This window comes from Mirounga angustirostris, unplaced genomic scaffold, assembly GCF_029215605.1.
Source record: "Mirounga angustirostris isolate CCGP_5_RB_7025 unplaced genomic scaffold, mMirAng1.0.hap1 SCAF_11, whole genome shotgun sequence".
Taxonomy (NCBI): Eukaryota; Metazoa; Chordata; class Mammalia; order Carnivora; family Phocidae; genus Mirounga; species Mirounga angustirostris.
In genome coordinates, this window is record NW_026991719.1 from 43,080,695 (window position 1) to 43,099,817 (window position 19,123).

The 19,123-nt window shown below is 39.2% G+C and overlaps 1 protein-coding gene across 1 annotated transcript in view; it reads right to left on the reverse strand.

The window, feature by feature from the left end:
• DGKK (diacylglycerol kinase kappa) overlaps nucleotides 1-19,123 on the reverse strand; it is a 147,134-nt gene that overhangs the window by 36,255 nt on the left and 91,756 nt on the right. The window contains exons 9-14 of the mRNA XM_045877990.1: nucleotides 13,900-14,083; nucleotides 13,067-13,175; nucleotides 12,167-12,306; nucleotides 11,004-11,085; nucleotides 8,852-8,943; nucleotides 7,917-8,016 (exon numbers count right to left, since the gene is read on the reverse strand). Coding sequence (XP_045733946.1) covers nucleotides 7,917-8,016; nucleotides 8,852-8,943; nucleotides 11,004-11,085; nucleotides 12,167-12,306; nucleotides 13,067-13,175; nucleotides 13,900-14,083 — 707 coding nt within the window. The remainder of the gene's footprint in view (nucleotides 1-7,916; nucleotides 8,017-8,851; nucleotides 8,944-11,003; nucleotides 11,086-12,166; nucleotides 12,307-13,066; nucleotides 13,176-13,899; nucleotides 14,084-19,123) is intronic.

Consider the following 19,123-nt stretch of genomic DNA (forward strand, 5'->3'; position numbering starts at 1 on the left):
GATAATAATACAATAATAGTAGGGGAATTTAACACCCCTGTCACTGCAATGGACAGATCATCTAAGCAGAAGATCAACAAGGAAATAAGGGCTTTGAATGACATGCTGGACCAGATGGACTTCACACATATTCAGAACATTCCATCCTAACACAACAGAATACACACTCTTCTCAAGTGCAAATGGAACATTCTTCAGAATAGATAACATACTGGGTCACAAATTAGGTCTCAATTGGTACCAAGAGATTGGGATCATTCCCTGCATATTTTCAGACCACAGTGCTTTGAAACTGGAACTCAGTCCCAAGAGGAAAGTCAGAAAGAACGCAAATACATGGAGACTAAAGAGAATCCTACTAAAGAAAGAATGGGTCAACCAGGAAATTAAAGAATTTAAAAAAATTCATGGAAACAAGTGAAAATGAAAACACAACTGTTCAAAATCTTTGGGATGCAGCAAAGGTGGTCCTAAGAGGAATGTATATAGCAATACAAGACTTCCTCGAAAAACAAGAAAGGTCTCAAATACACAACCTAACCTTACACCTAAAGGACGTGGAGAAAGAACAACAAATAAAGCCTAAACCAAACAGGAGAAGAGAAACTATAAAGATTAGAGCAGAAATCAATGAAATAGAAAGTGAAAGAATAGTAGAACAGATCAATGAAACTAAGAGCTGGTTCTTTGAAGGAATTAATAAGATTGATAAACCCCTGGCCAGACTTATCCAAAAGAAAAGAGAAAGGACCCAAATAAATAAAATCGTGAATGAAAGAAGAGAGATCACAACCAATACCAAAGAAATACAAACAATTATAAGAACATATTATGAGCAACCATATGCCAGCAAATTACAGTCTGGAAGAAGTGGTTGTATTCCTAGAGACACATAAACTACCAAAACTGAAACAGGAAGAAATAGAAAACCTGAAGAGACCCATAACCAGCAAGGAAATTGAAGCAGTAATAAAAAATCTCCCAACAAACAAGAGCCCAGGGCTGGAGGGCTTCCCAGGGGAATTGTACAAACACTCAAAGAAGAATTGACACCTATTCTTCTGAAACTGTTTCAAAAAATAGAAATGGAAAGAAAACTTCCAAACTCTTTCTATGAGGTCAGCATGACTTTAATCCCAAAACCAGATGAAGACCCCACCAAATGGAGAATTATAGACCAATATCCCTGATGAACATGGATGCAAAAATTCTCACCAAAATACTAGCCAATAGGATCCAACAGTACATTAAAAGGATTATTCACCATGACCAAGCAGGATTTATTCCTGGGCTCCAAGGGTAGTTCAACATCTGCAAATCAATCAATGTGATACATTACATAAATAAAAGAAAAACAAGAAGCATATGATCCTCTCAATAGATGCAGAAAAAGCATTTGACAAAGTACAGCATCCTTTCTTGATTAAAACTCTTCACAGTGTAGGGATAGAGGGAACATACCTCAATATCATAAAGGCCATCTATGAAAAGCCCATAGCGAATATCACTTTCAATGGGGAAAAACTGAGAGCTTTTCCCCTAAGGTCAGGAATACAACAGAGATGTCCATTGTCACCATTGTTATTCAACATAGTACTAGAAGTCATAGCCTCAGCAATCAGACAAAAAAAGAAACAAAAGGCATCTGAATTGGCAAAGAAGAAGTCAAACTCTCACTCTTTGCAGATGATATGATCCTCTATGTGGAAAACCCAAGACTCCAGCCCAAAATTGCTAGAACTCATACAGGAATTCAGCAAAGTGGCAGGATATAAAATCAATGCACAGAAATCAGTTGCATTTCTATACACTAACAATGAGGCAGAAGAAAGAGAAATCAAGGAATCAATCCCATTTACATTTGCACCAAAAGCCATAAGATACCTAGGAATAAACCTAACCAAAGAGGCAAAAGATCTTTACTCAGAAAACTATAGAACACTCATGAAAGAAAGCGATGAAGACACAAAGAAATGGAAAAACATTCCATGCTCATGGATTGGAAGAACAAATATTGTTAAAATGTCTATGCTACTTAGAGCAATCTACACATTCAATGCAATCCCTATCAAAATACCATCAACTTTGTTCACAGAGCTGGAACCTAAATTTTAATCCTAAAATTTGTATGGAACCAGAAAAGACCCCGCATAGCCTGAGGAATGTTGAAAAAGAAAACCAAAACTGGTGGCATCACAATTCCCGATTTCAAGCTCTATTACAAAGTTGTAATCATCAAGACAGTATGGTACTGGCACAAAAACAGACACATAGATCAATGGAACAGAATAGAGAACCCAGAAATGGACCCTCAACTCTATGGTCAACTAATCTTCGACAAAGGAGGAATGGATACTCAGTGGAAAAAAGACACTCTCTTTAACAAATGGTGTTCATAAAAGTAGAGAACCACATGCAGAAGAATGAAACTGGACCATTTCCTTACACCATACAGAAAAATAGACTCCAAATGGTTAAAAGACCTAAATGTGAGACAGAAATCCATCAAAATCCTAGAGGAAAACATAGGCAGCAACCTCTTCAACCTCAGCTGCAGCAACTTCTTGCTAGATACGTCTTCAAAGGCAAGGGAAACAAAGGCAAAAAATAACTATTGGGACTTCATCAAGATAAAAAGCTTTTGCACAGCAAAGGAAATAGTCAGCAAACCAAAAGACAACTGATGGAATGAGAAAAGATATTTGCAAATGACATATCAGATAAAGGGCAAGTATCAAAGATATATAAAGAACTTATCAAACTTGGGACGCCTGGGTGGCTCAGTCGGTTAAGCGTCTGCCTTCAGCTCAGATCATGATCCCGGGGTCCTGGGATCGAGTCCCGCATCGGGCTCCCTGCTCCGCGGGGAGCCTGCCTCTCCCTCTGCCTCTCTCTCTCTCTATCTCTCATGAATAAATAAATAAAATCTTTAAAAAAAAAAAAAAAAAAAAAAGAACTTATCAAACTCAACACCCCAAAACCAAATAATCCAGTCAAGAAGTGGGCAGAAGACATGAGCAGATATTCCTCCAAAGAAGACCTACAAATGGCCAACAGACACATGAAAAAATGTTCCACATCACTTGGTATCAGGGAAATACAAATCAAAACCACAATGAGATACCACCTCACACCAGTCAGAATGGCTAAAATTAAAAAGTCAGGAAACAACAAATGTTGGCAAGGATGCGGAGAAAGGGGAACCCTCTTACACTGTTGGTTGCAATGCAAGGTATTGCAGCCACTCTTCAAAACAGTATAGAGGTTCCTCAAAAAGTTGAAAATAGAGATACCCTACAACCCAGCAATCGCACTGCTGGGTATTTACCCCATCGATACAAGTGTAGTAATCTGAAGGGGCACCTACACCCCAATGTTTATAGCAGCAATGTCCACAATAGCCAAACTATGGAAAGAGCACAGATGTCCATCGACAGATGAGTGGATAAAGAAGATCTGGTATACACACACACACACACACACACACACTGGAAAATTACGCAGCCATCAAAAATGAAATCTTGCCATTTGCAATGACTGGATGGAAATAGATGGTATTATGCTAAGTGAAATAAGTCAATCAGAGAAAGACAATTATCACATGATCTCACTGATATGTGGAATTTAAGAAACAAAACAGAGGATTATAGGGGAAGAGAGGAAAAAATAAAACAAGATGAAAAGAGAGAGGGAGGCAAACCATAAGAGACTCTTAATCATAGGAAACAAACTGAGGGTTGCTGGAGGGAAGGGGGTGTAGTGATGGGGTAACTGAATGATGGACATTAAGGAGGGCATGTGATGTAATGAGCACTGAGTGTTATATTAGACTGATAAATCATAGACCTGTACCTCTGAAACCGGTAATACGTTATATGTTAATTAATTGAATTAAAAAAGTATAATGCAAAAAAAAAAGAAAAATATATAAATCAGCAAGGAATACATTTGGTTGCAAATTACAGAAACCATCCTTTAGTGGTTTTTTTTTTTTAAAGATTTTATTTATTTATTTATTGGCGAGCGAGCGAGAGAGAAACAGCATGAGAGAGGAGAGGGTCAGAGGGAGAAGCAGGCTCCCCGCCGAGCCGGGAGCCCGATGTGGGACTCGATCCCAGGACCCTGGGATCATGACCTGAGCCGAAGGCAGTCGCTTAACCAACTGAGCCACCCAGGCGCCCTCCTTTAGTGGTTTAAATAGAGGTGTATCTATATCAAACAGCCAAATGCTTTACCTCTTTGAAAAAATAAATTGTGAATAAATGAAAAAAACATAAAGGAAGTAATTGATAGTGATACATAATAGCAGGCATTTTAACAAATCACTTATATCAATGGATAAATCATCCAAGAGAAGATCAACAAGGAAACTGTGGCTTAAATGACAATTTGGGCCAGATGGATCTAACAGATATATTTAGAATATTCTATCCTAAAACAGTGGAATACACATTCTTTTCAAGTGCATATGGAATATTCTCTAGATAGATCACATGTTAAGCCATGAAACAAATCTTAACAAAATCAAAATGATTGAAGTCATATCATACATCTTTTCTTACACAATGCTGTGAAACTAGAAATCAACCACTGGACAAAATCAGGAAAGAAAACAAATACAAGGAGGGTAAATAGCATGCTACTAAACAATGAATAGGTCAGGGGACATAAGAAAAAATACATGGAGACAAATGAAAATGAACACATAAAATCCTGAATCTTTGGGATACAGGAAAAGCTGTTACAAGAGGGAAGTTTATAGCAACGCAGGCCTACCTCAGGAAGCAAGAAAAATCTCAAATCTCAAAAATCTCAAAAACCTAACCTTACATCTAAAGGCGGTAGAAAAAAGAAAACCTAATTCAAAAACAGTACAAGGAAGAAAATAATAAAAACTAGAGCAGAATAAGTGAAATAGAAACTAAACAACCAATAGAACAGATCAATGAAACCAGGAGGTGGTTCTTTGAAAAGACAAACTAAATTGATAAATCGTTAACCAGACTCATTAAAAAAAAAAGAGGGAGAGGAATAAATAAACAAAATGAGAAATGAAAGAGGAGAAATAAGAACTGACAACACAGAAATACAAAGGATTATGAGGGAATATTATGAAAAATTATATGCCAACAAATTGGACAACCTAGAAGAAATAGATAAATTCCTAGAAACAAATCACCTTCCTTAACTGAACAAGGAAGAAATAGAAAATTTGAACAGACTGATTACCAGCAATTAAATTGAATCAGCAATGAAGAAATTTCCAACAAACAAAAGTCCAGGACCAGCTGGCTTCATAGGTGAATTCTACCGAACATTTACAGGAGAGTTAAAACTCATTCTTCTCAACTATTCCAAAAAACATAAGAGGAAGGAAAGCTTCCAAATTCATTCTATGAGGCCAGCATTAGTCTGATAACAAAACCAGATAAAAACAATATAAAAAAAGAGAACTACAGGCCAATATCTCTTATGGACATAGATTCAAAAATCTTCAACAAAATATTAGCAAACTGAATCCAACAATACATTAAAAAATCATTCACCACAATCAAGTAGGATTTATTCCTTGGATGCAAGCATGATTCAATATTTGCAAATTAATCAATGTGATACATCACATCAACAATAGAAAGGATAAAAACCATGTGATCATTTCAACAGATGTAGAAAAAGCATTTAACAAAGTACACATCCATTTATGACAAAAATCCTTAACAAAGTAGAGTTAGAGGGAACATACCTCAACATAATAAAGGCCATATATGAAAAGCCCACAGTCAACATCCTAGTAAATGGTGAAAAACAGAGCTTTTCCCCAAGATCAGGAACAAGACAAGGATGCCCACTCTCACTATTTTTATTCAGCATAATACTGGAAGTCCTAGCGACAGCAATCAGACAACAAAAAGAAATAAAAGGAATCCAAACCACTAAGGAAGAAGTAAAACTTTCACTATCTGTAGATGAAATGATACTGTATATAGAAAACCCTAAAGACTCCACCAAAAAACTACTAGGGCAGATAAATGAATTCAGTAAAGTAGCAGAATACAAAATCTATCTAAAGCAATCCATATACTAATAAGGATGTGACAGAAAGAGAAATTAAGAAAACAATCCCATTTACAATTGCACCAAAAATAATAAAATAAACAACGGAGGCAGTGAAAAATCTGTACTCTGAATACTATAAAACACTGATGAGTGAAATTAAAGATGACACAAATGGAAAGATATTCCATGTTCATGGATTGGGAAAACAAATATTGTTAAAATGTCCATACTACCCAAAGCAATATACAGATTTAATGCAATTCGTATCAAATTACCAACAGCATTTTTCACAGAACTAGAAGAAATAATCCTAAAATTTGTATGGAATGACAAAAGACCCTGAATAGCCAGAGCAATCCTGAGAAAGAAGAACAAAACTGGTATTACAATCCCAGATTTCAAGATGTACTACAAAGCTGTAGTAGTCAAAACAGTATGGTACTGGAACAAAAATCAACACATAGATCAATAGAACAGAATAGAGAGCCCAGAAATAAACCCACAAACATACCTCAACATAATAAAGGTCACTTATTAAAAACCTACAGCTAACATCATTCTTGGGAAAAACTGGGAGCTTTTCCTCTATGGTCAGGAACAAGACAAGAGTGTCCACTCTCACCACTATTATTCAACATAGTACTGGAAGTCCTAGCCACAGCAGTCAGACAATACAAAGAAATAAAAGGCATCCAAATGGGCAAGGAAGAAGTCAAACGTTCACTATTTGCAGTTGACATGATACTATATATAGAAAACCAGAAAGACTCCACCAAAAAACTGAGAGTACTGGTAAACCAATTCAGGAAAGTCGCAGGATACAAAATCAATGTACAGAAGTCTGTTGCATTTCTATATACCAATAATGAAGTGACAGAAAGAGAAATTAAGGAATCAATCCTGTTTATAATTGTACCCAAAATAATAAGATACTTAGGAATAAACCTAACCACAGAAGTGAAAGGCCTGTATTCTGAAAACTGTAAAACATTAATGAAAGAAATTGAAGAAGACACAAAGAAATGGAAAGACATTCCATGCTCATGGATTGGAAGAACAAATATTGTTAAAATGTGTATACTACCCAAAGCGATCTACACATTTAATGCAATCTTTATCAAATTACCAACAGTATTTTTCACAGAACTGGAACAAACAATCCTAAAATTTGTACAGAACCACAAAAGACCCAAAATAGCCAAAGCAATCTTGAGAAAGAAAAGCAAAGCTGGAGGCACCATAATTCTGGGCTTCAAGTTATATTACAAAGCTGTAGTAATTAGAACAGTATGATACTGGCACAAAAATAGATGTAGAGATCTGTGGAACAGAATAAAAAACCTAGAAGTAAACCCATAATTATATGGTCAGTTAATCTTCAACAAAGCAGGAAAGAATATCCAATGGGAAAGACTGTCTCTTCAACAAATTGTGTTGGGAAAACTGGACATTAACCTGCAAAAGAAAGAAATTAGACCACTTTCTTATGCCATACACAAAACAAATTCAAAATGGATGAAAGACCTAAATGTGAGACATGAAACCATAAGAATCCTAGAAGAGAGCACAGACAGTAACTTGTCTGACATCAGCCATAGCAACTTTTTTCTAGATAGGTCCCCTTAGATAAGGAAAATAAAAGCAAAAATAAAATATTGGGATTACATCAAAATAAAAAGCTCTGAACAGTGAAGGAAATAATCAACAAAACATAAGGCTACCTATGGAATGGAAGAAGATATTTACAAATGACATGTCTGATAAAGGGTTAGTATCCAAAATATATAATTAAAAAATAAAAGATAAAAAGGAGGCCCTGGCTCCACAAAGCATGCAAGATAAAAGGAATGGAAACTTACTTTCAAAATCACGGATTCTATAGCTGTATTGTTCTCTTTTATCCGACTCCAGGCCTTTACAATATCCACCACAAAATCTTCCACTGCTGAGCACAGGAATCTGCAAAGATAAGATAGATGGGACAACATGATATGGACCATGAGGTCCAGAGCCCTTCTCTCTTATGAAGTCCATCTTCCACCTTCTCTTTCCTTCTCTCTCTTTCCTGATCTGTCTTCTCTCCCTCTCCTTCCTTTCCCCTCTCCCTTTGGTTTTCCATTTCTTCATGTATATATGGTCAAATACATGAGTACCTAAGAGAGTTTAACTAGAATTTCTTAGCCCTAAATTCAGAATTTCCAGAAAAGAAAATTCGATTGCTCCAACTTGGGTCAGGTTTTCACCCTGGGTCAAATCAGCTATGGTTCAAGGGCCCATATAATTTAATACAAACATAATGACTTTGGGAGGACTGTCCTGGGGGGGGGGAGTGTTTATCAAAGGACAATATAGCAGACTCATCAGGAACCATCCAAAGTGTCCCAGGAGGAATGAATGACCCACATATTTGGAAGGGCAGAATATGTTGTTTAGGATATGAGAAAGCAGCTGTCATCAGTTCTACAGAGACCTTTCCCAGGGTCAGATGGAAAGCAAGGTTTCCCTACTGCAGGGTGTTATGTTATGCTCTTGAATAGCATGGAATGTTGTTTCCCTTCTGTAATCCTTCCAAATCTCTGGCTTGTAATTTTGTCTTTTTGGACTAGCAGGAGCCCTCTCCTCAATCTCATCTATTTTTTCCTAAACTTTCCATTCAGGAGGTTTGAGTGGGAGAAATCTGATACTTTCCTTGGCTTCAGTACCCCAAGCTATCAAAAGGAGCTCCTTCTCTGACCGAGGAACAGACCATGAAGGGAAAAAAGCACCCCAGTTTGAAAGCTAAAGGAAGACTGACCTGGTTGCGATGATCATCTCTGTGGGGTACTTGGCCTTCAGGATTTTGTTCAGCTCAGTGGTTGCAGATTCTAGATGTTGGATGGCAGCAGCCTAGGGAGAAAGGAGTGTTCAGCCCTGGAATCAAAGGACTGGGACATAGTCTGCTGCCCATCCTTATCCCCTTATTATTTCCTACTGACTCTTTACCAACAACTCAACTGCCTCTCTGAAGATAATCAAAATCAAAGAATTCTTGTTGAAGAGCCCCATAGATAATCTTAGATCTGTGGTCATTCTAAAAATAAGAGATATATATTGCTTGCTCTCATTTAAATAATTCTCAAAAACTCATGGAGGTAACTTTTTCTTCCATATTTCAAATGAACAAACAATCTCATATTGCCTAGCTAGTAAACAATAGATCTGGGATTTGAACCCCCATCTTTCCAATGCCAGAGTGTTACCTCTTATTATAATAATATAAGTAATAATAATAGCATTCATTTATATCATACTTACTATGTACCAGGCTCTGTTCTAAGGTATATATATAAATATTTTCTTATGTAGTCCTTATAATAACTCCATTTCACAGAACAGCAAACTGAGGCACAGGAAAGGGGTAGCTGATAGGTGGCAGAGCCAGGATTTGATTCCAGGTAGTCTGCCTCTTGAGTCTGTATTCTTTTTTTTTTTCTAGGCTTCTTGCCCAATGTGGGGTTTGAACTCATGACCCTGAGATTGAGAGTCACATGCTCTACCAACTGAGCCAGCCAAGTGCCCAAGTCTGTATTCTTAACTACAGCTTCTACTTCTCCCTCTCCCATCACCTCCTACATTCAAACATCTATCAAGTCCTGATGATTCTATCCCTCCCATATGTCTTAAATATGCCCACATCTCCTTATCCCTGTTACCACTTCACCAGTCCAAATCACCATCATTTTTTTTGCCTAGACAACTGCATCTCTTCTCTTTTCTCCTTGCCTCTAGTCTTTATTCTTTCAATTGTTTTTCCATGTATCATGGAACTCTTCTGCTTAAAACACTTCTGTTAAATAGCAGAATACTATTAGATAGCAGAATGGATAGATGCACAGATATGTGATAAAGCAAGTATAGTGAAATGTTAATGGTAGACTCTACCATTATATATATATATATATATATATGTTTGCATGCTTATTGGCATTATATATCTCAAACTTTAATATAATGCCTAATAATATGTACTGTGATATACATATAGTAGATGGCCAATAAAATGTCATTTATATTGAAATAAGCCTTTTTATGTCTTTCAGAGTTACATCCTGTAGGCTAGAGTCTTAATTAGTTTTACTATTGAGTTCAAGAAGCTAGTATATTTGAAAATTCTCATAATAATATAAGAAAAAAATCCCTCTATAATTCTCATTAGGATAAAAGCCCAAACTTCCTACCATGGATTACTGGTTTCTTCCTGGCCTGGCCCCTGATTGCTTTTCCAGCCTCATCTTTAGTCATTCTCCCTGTATTTCTCCTCCCTGACCCCTATGTCTTAGCCATTAATAAATGTATGTGAATATTCCATTCCATTCTGTGAATATTCTATGCTCTGTCTTGCCTTTGGAACAACATGCACTATTCAGTCTGTCTGGAACAGGCCTCCTCTTTCTTGCTATCTTGATTGACTCCCTCTGGTCCTTCAATCTTTTCTGAAATGGCTCTTTGAGAAGCTTTCCTTGATTTCCCCCAGACTGGGTTTGGTACACCTGCTAGGTGTTCACACCCCTCTCTACTTCCTTATATACTAACACTCACACTATTTTATTAAAACTATTGTTTCTATTACTAGACTATGAACTCCGTGACAACATGAACTGTGTCATTCTTTGTTACCCACTAGTACATAAGAACAGCTCCCAGAATAGTATCTCACACATAGTAGGGAATCCATAAATATTTTCCATACATATTTTGAATGAATGAATAAGTAAATGGTTGAATGAATTATATCCCCAATGCCTAACACAGTTCCTAGTAAAAGCTGCTGATTGACGTGTCTCCAGTCTCAGTGATCTCATCCTCACTGAGCCCATGGACAATACAAAAGCTTCTCTCTGGGTTTTGCCTATTATTGCACTGTGTAATAAAGGTGTTGGCCTGAATTACAGCTGGGCAGTAGTTACCTCAAATCGGGGTACATCCATTTCAACCTGTCCTCTTAGCAATGGGGTTTGTCTGGGAGTCTCACGGATCATCACACTCCATCTGAAATGAAGGTCAAAGACAGATATTTAGGGCTCTGTTTCATCACAGGCTGTCATCAATGCTTCACATGTCAAGAAAAAGGTCAAAATGTTTATGTGGTGGGGGAAGATGAGTTGTAGTGATGCCCACACTATTTCAGGTCACCTGATCTCAAGATATACTACAATTGGGGCCTCCACCTCATGACTTCTCGAGGCCAGTGTGATGGAAAGAATTCCATCATAGGGTCAGAGGGCGGTGCTTTTCAACCAGAGAGGTAACTATCAAGATCACCTCAGGTGCTTTTATAAAATACATATACCAGGGCCCTACCCAAGATGTACTGAATAAGAATCTTTGTGGTGGGCTCAGCTTGGTACCTTGAAAAAGCTTCCCAGAATATTCTTATGGGCAGCCATAAATCAAATACTATGACCCAGCATTGACCTTACCTCTTCTTCTCAGGAGATAGGATGGCAATACTCATTCTTCTCTAGAGCAAAGACAATCTAGGCCAATTGTTTCTGAACCCTAATTTTTTTGAGTTTCTTTGAAAAACTGATGAAGCTATAGAATAGTTTCTATACTATTCTAGAATAGAATAGAAAGATAGAATCACTTCCAAGAAAAAAATATGCTTATATAGAAAATTAGCTATGGGGTGCTTGGGTGGCTCAGTTGGTTAAGTGACTGCCTTCGGCTCAGGTCATGATCCTGGAGTCCCAGGATCGAGTCCCGCATTGGGCTCCCTGCTCAGCGGGGAGTCTGCTTCTCCCTCTGGCCCTCCCCCTCTCATGTGCTCTCTCTCTCTCTCAAATAAATAAATAAAATCTTTAAAAAAAAAGAAAATTAGCTATGCAATTTGAAGGCAGTTTACAAAACCCTTTAAATTTACCTGAGGGGCTCCTGATTTAGGATCTTTTAAGTGTGAAGAGGGGCTTTAGTGATGTCTAAAGGATACATGGTAGACCCTGACTTCTTAATAGACAAGGCCCCCCAAAACTGCCCTGCACTGAAGCCAGAAAGGAATGAGATGATATAACTGAGAGTAACTGATATGGGACTGGAATAAGCACAACGACCTGATCTTTCAGCCACTCACCTGTCTAGAATCCTCACACTAGCCTGCTCCACTCTGTTGAGGATGGTCACAGGTGACTTGTTTTTGTTCCAGAACGCACCCCAACCTAGGACACGGGCCAGATCGTTGCCAGTTCCAAGTGGGATGACTGCCAATTGACACTGCAAGAACAAAACCAGGCAAAATATTCAGTCAATCCTACCAAGATCCACCCATAAAAGAACCCAGAAGGTGCTCCTTGGGAAAGATAGTGGTCTCAAAGCCAGTGGCAATAAGAGACTTCTGATTTTAGGAAGTGTAGTAGGAAGATATCTGAGGCTGAGTGAACTTTTTCTTAAAAAGTTTGGCCCCATTCTTGACAAGGCAGAATGTACTCAGTACAGGGAAAGGTTGGAATATGCCAATATTTATAGATAGCTTATGAAAGAGAGGTATAGCCACAAATTTCTATCAAGGCTTGGCCAAGGAGATAAGGTGTCTTGGGAGACAAAGCTACTAGAGTCAGAAGAGCAGGGAGCTATCTAGGGAGAGGGGGGAAAGTGAGAGGAAAGTTTCGGCTACTCTTGTGACTCAGGGAAGAAAATCAGTAGCCTCAGGAGGGGAAGGAAATTGGGGGCTGAATGTGGCCTGAAGACGCTTCTTTTTTGTTTGCTCTCCTTCCCTTCAAATCTTTACTCTGGGGCCTGGGGAATAAAGCACTGCTCATTCTTTCTACTAACTCCCTCATTTCTCCTTCCCACAGGAAATTGTTTAGGTGAGGAAGCTTAGATTGGCTATCTGTCTGTCAGGTTGACTATGAAACCAGTGGAAAACATGTGTGATATAGGTAAGGAGAGTGAAGACCAGGGACTTTTTGGGATGAGCTGCTTCATACCCTCAGTCTCTCTAGCAATGGCTGAACTGAGTCAGCTAGGAACTCACCCTTTCATGTAATCCAAAGGCATCAATCAGAGATAAGACCCAGCTCACGCTGCCATCTCCACCACAAACCACAATGCGAAAACGAGCAAAATTCTTGAACATGCATAGCCTGAAAGAAAGAGAAGAAGGAGAGTCATTTCATGAACTGCTAGATTTTACAACTCCTTTCTATACTGTGCCAGGAGCTAAGGACTACTGCTTCTGCATCCTGCTAACAGGCTACCTGCCTTCTTTCACTTCGCTCCTATCTCTCTGTGTACCTAACATCACAGGCAATGCTCCCATAAGTAATCCTGGAGATGAGGCCTTGCTTCATCCCACCCTCTTCTATGCCTACCCTTGTTCTGGAAGCTACTAGTAACCTAGCTAAACCCACTTGCTGACGCCCAAGAAGAATGCCTTGCACAGTGGCCAGTGGCTTCACAGAAACCAGAGCTGAACAGCCAGATGGCCCATAAGTAAAACAGGTCTATAGTGGAGATATATCTATTTGGCCCCAGGAAAGAATGAGGGACAGGAAAGGTGAACAGCAATGCCCATTTGCCTCTTCCTCTGAGGTCAGGAGACATAGTTAGACTTCTTCCAACCAGGAAAGGTGGAACAAATCTGAGAGCAGGGCATGGGCTTGAAGGGATTTCTGGGAGAGGGCTAAAAATCTTCCAACAAGCCAACCCCAAATACTCTGAAGTTATGTGTCTGCATCCTGACTTGAGAAAATATATCTTTCCTGCCCAGGTACTAGAACTGATTCCAGGAAACCTATCCTAGTCTAGAATGTATAGCGTGAAGTGTCCCTTCTATATACCCAACTATATCCCTTAGCCCATGCTTACCCGGCTTCAGGTCCACCCTTCGACAGGTCAAAAACTTGAGACGGATTAAGGTATTGTTTGAACTTTCGGAGGAAGACGATCCCTTGGTGATCGCCACTTTTGGAGTTGATGAAGATGAGAAGGGGACATGAACAGGCTGATGACCAATCGAGGTTCCAGAAGTCTGAAGATACTACTAATTGGCCTGATACATGCACACAATAAAAAGAAAAGGAGAAAAAAGAAAAGGGCCGTTGAGATGGAAATAAGACACAACTTGACATTACATTTTGCAAAGACTTTTTGAAAAACAGCTTTATTGAGGTATAATTGATAAACAAAGAACTACACATATTTAATATTTTAATATTAAACTACACAATTTAATGAGTTTAATATAAACTACACAATTTAATGAGTTTAGATATATGCAAACACCCATGATACAATCACCACAAGTAAGGCAAAAAGACATATCCAACAACTCTCGGAGTTTCCTTATGCTCCAGTCTCCTGAGACTGAGAAGCAGAGGGGAATTCAGAACACAACCCAAAGGGAGTTTCATTTAATGTCTGCCCAACTGTTGCCAGGCAAACATTTGCTGAGCAATTACTAGATACCAATCATCATAGTAGATACTGCTAGGGGTATAGCCCCTGCCCCCAAGCTGGGGGAACAGACTCATACACAGTAGTATGTTGGAACACAAAGATTAAGGAAATTGGTGCCACAACGAAGGATTAATAAAACACTGTGGGGAAACTGAAGAAGGAGAGGGTTGATCACCCAAGAGGAGGATCAGAATACCAATTATTTCTCTCTTTGCCTGGGATAGCTCAGTTCTCACAGTGAGAAGGTACCAGATAAGGAGAGAGGAGGAGGGAAAGGCTGTCTTTTAGTCAGGAGCTAATGACGGAACATATCAATGTGGGAGGAAGGAGGGAGATTTAATCACTCCTCTAAGGCTCTAGCAGAGCAATCCTAGTTATCACACCAACTTTCAGGGGAAACAAGACTATAGGGAAATTGTCTGAACAAGAGAAAGGCTTTTAATAATTCTTAACTCTGAAGTTCCCTATAGGGAAGTGGAGTTATAGCAGTCTAATTTGCCAATGCCTGCCCGCTCATGCTGAGTCTTAGAGCTTGTTGGCAGGGAGACAGGCAGTGAGCAATGGCCCCCTAGGAGATGGTAGACAAATCATGAGCCCCTAAACTTTTGTGACTTGCCAGGAATACTCCAGCAAAAGAAATGCAAAGGGCAAAAGGCATGTGGTCCACTCCTGAATGGTGCGGGGCATAGGGAGGGAGGTGGGTTGAGTTGTCCCATTTTTTGTATCCTGGGTAAAAGGGAGCCTGGAAGAATACTGCTGACATGAGCAGATTTCATGGCTGTTTTGCCTGGAAAAACCTAAAGCAGGCTTCCTTTATGGGCCAATTCCTACTCACTGGCCAGTAGACTTTGAAGGCATCCTTAGCCAGTTAGCCAGTCAGGCACCAAATTTTCAGAGCTTGCTAGGACTCACAGCTATAAGGGGAGTCTGCTATGTCCCTTCAGTAGCATAGCTTGGAAGTAGTTATTCTCCCTGAACACAATATCCAAAGGTAGTACCCTTTTGAACATTTGTTTTACAAAAGGTAATATGTTGGCGCAATGGTAGTTAAGACATTCATTCATTCATTCATTCATTCAACAAATATGTATTGAGGGCATTCTCTGTGCTTGTCCTTCTTATGTTCTGAGAATACAGTGGTGGGCAAGATAGAAATAGTTTCTGCTCTTGTGGAACTTATATTCTAATGGCGGGAGGCACAACATAACAAAGAAATATAGAAAATAATATGATATGGGGCACCTGGGTGGCTCAGTTGTTAAGCGTCTGCCTTCGGCTCAGGTCATGATCCCAGGGTCCTGGGATCGAGTCCCACATCGGGCTCCCTGCTCTGCGGGAAGCCTGCTTCTCCCTCTCCCATTCCCCCTGCTTGTGTTCCTGCTGTCGCTATGTCTCTCTCTGTCAAATAAATAAATAAAATCTTAAAAAAAAAAGAAAATAATATGATATGAAGAAAAAGAAGTCAGGGAAACAGGATGGAGACTAAAGGGGGTGTTATTTTAAACCGGGTGGTCAGGGACAGCTTCTCTGGGGAGGGGACATTTGAGATGAGACTTGAATGAAGTAAAAAAGTGAGCAATGCAGATATTAGGGGGAAGAGTTTTGGGGGCAGAAGAAGGAATAAGTGCTAGGACCCAGAGAAAGGAGACTGTCCGGGGTGTCTGAGGACCACTGAACAGAACAGCATGACTGTTGTGGAGTGAGTGAGGGGGAGAGTGGCAGAAATGAGGTCAGAGAGATGACAGGAACCATATAAAATGACAACAAGATGTGAGGAAGCAGTTCAAAAATAAGGGTGAGACTGTTTAGTATGGTATAAAACATTAGGGGTCAGGTCATAAGATACATGAAGAAAATCATCAAAAAAGGTAGTATCTTTTTATTTTTATTTTATTTATTTTCTCTTTTAGAGAGGGAGTGCATGTGCACACACATGGGTGAGGGGGTGTGGGTGTGGGGGAGGGGCAGAGGGAGAGGGAGAGAGAGAATCTTAAGTAGGCTCCATGCCCAGCACGGAGCCTGATCTCACAACCCAGAGATCATGACCTGAGCCAAAATCAAGAGTCAGACACTTAACCGACTAAGCTACCTTAGGCACCCCTAAAAAAGGTAGTATTGTTTTATGTGCTTGCTCCTTATCCAACCAACAATGTAGGCCCCAACTTATGGCCTGGCTTCAGGCTTACCCCTCCTTTGTTTGAGAAGCTGATTCTGCTCTGTGCTTCCTTTCCTTATTCAGCAACCTTTTGCTAACATCCTCCAGGTGATCATGTGACTTTGGATATGTACTCCAGTGAAAGGATTTATGGAAACAGTTTTCTGCCAACATCTAGTGGAACTGTGAGCTATGCTTAGAAGCAAGGACTCTCCCTGCCAGAGGTCCTGGAATAGACCTGTCTATGCCCAGTGATTTTTAACATGATGGGTTAGTCCCTTTCTGGAGATGAGGCAGCAGTGGCACTAAGACCAACTACTGTGAGCTATTTGGGACTCCGTTTCCTTATCTGCAAAGTGGGCCATTCAAAAAACTAACTTGTTTCCCAGTGTTGAGATGAAAATGAGCTAGGTGTTACATTGATGAGAAAAGGAAATATAAATTGTTTCTTAAAGGTGAAAAGATGACCAAACTCATTCATAAATAAGAAAGATACTAATTAAAACCAGGCCATGGTACCACTTTTTTCTTATCCAGAAGATTGGCAAAAATAAAAAAAATAGATGATACACTTGATTGAGGAAGTCACGGAAACTATGAACTCTCACTGAGGGTGGAAGTGCAAAGTGACACAAGCCCCATGGGGGGCAATTTGACAGCATCTATGAAAATCACAAATGCCTATACATTATGACCCAGTAACTACACTTCTGGGAATTTTTCCTATAGATGTATATGTAAAATGACCTGTATGAGATTGTCAATTGCAGCATTGTTATAAAAACAAGAGACTGAAAACTACCAAATTAGAGAACTGGTCAAATAAATTATGGTATATATTCATATAATGGGGTATCTTGTAGCTGTAAAAAGGAATGAGGAGGCAATCTTTTGTTGATACAAAAAGATCTCCAAAATATACTGTGAAGGAAAAAAAAAAAGCAAGTTTCAGAGGAATGTGTATAGTGTTAAAAAGGGAAGGGATAAAAATATATGTTTATAATTACTAGTATATACAGGAAGAAATACTGGAAGCTCTTCAATAGACTAGTGGCAGTAACCAACTTTTTGTGAGTGGGGATGGGATGGGGCTATGGGAGATTGAGAAGATTGAGAGAAAGGATAGTAAGTTTTTTTTTTTTACTAAACATGTGCACATGTGTTTCTATTTAAAAAAAATTTGAACCATGTGAATATATTAACTAGTCCAGAATTAAATTAAGAAATAGGAAAAATAGGGCGCCTGGGTGGCTCAGATGGTTAAACGTCTGCCTTCGGCTCAGGTCATGATCCCAGGGTCCTGGGATCGAGTCCCTCATCGGGCTCTCTGCTCCTTGGGGGCCTGCTTCTCCCTCTGCCTCTCTCTCTCTCTGTCTCTCATGAATAAATAAATAAAAATCTTTAAATAAAAAAAAAGAAATAGGAAAAATAATTATGCTAATGTTATCTATAAATTAAATAGCCATGAGGTTGTAGCTGAAATCGTTTGTAGATCCATTTGGTAGCTTGGAGTGTGGGCTGCCTTCTGCAGTGTACTTCTACAACAGTATGCAGCTGTGTGCCACAGCTGGTTGCCCTTCAGATTTATTCACTAACCTACAGCAAACATCTTAACTTCTCTGGGTGTTCATTTCTCCGTATGTACAAGAGCATCATGTTGCAACGATTAATAAAATAATCCAGGATGGGGGTGAGAAACTGAGATAAAGAGAAAATTCTATAATTAAGACAACTCAAACTTCAGTGTCAAACCTAATTTGGTCACAGATGGGAAGACAAGAGATAGCAGTGCTGGCAGAAAGCTATTCCTAGGAGATGACAAGGGCAGCCCCATCCAGCATTTCCCCCAGAGTTAGAGAACGTATGCATTTGAGCAAGGCCAAGTTTGTGAAGGGAATCTTGTGAACAAGGTGAAAAAATTGTGTGGCATCATGGGCTGGAATGTAGCAATGTTAGACAGATTCATAACCAGGTAAGTGTGCCCACAAAGTTGCTTTTGAATAGGCTGATGTTAATCGTAAGGGAGTGTCCCGTACTATTTAATAATTTTAATCAACAATTCAAATGAAAACATAGAAGGCTGGCTTCTCAACTCTGAAGTACTCAAAGCTGGAAGGAGAGCTATTGGATGACAAAATCAAGATTGAAAAATGACCTCAAAGGGCACATGGGTCAAAGTCAACAAGATGAAAAGGGGATAAATGTGAAGCTTGGATTGTAGGCCCAAGGACATAAATCGTACCAGAATAGGACAATAGGAACTTGGTTTGGCAGCATCAAGTGTGAAAAGGGCTTAGAGGATTTAGTCGATTTTAAACTCCAGATGACTCAACAGCCTGAAAGAGCCTTTCAAGAAAAATCTCACGCTTCTTTGAGCTGCATTAATACAACCACAGCGTCGCAAAACAGGGAGTCTATAGTCTCTCTCAAATTTGTTCAGTTCATACCACAGAAGGATGTTAAATTAGCATAAGGATG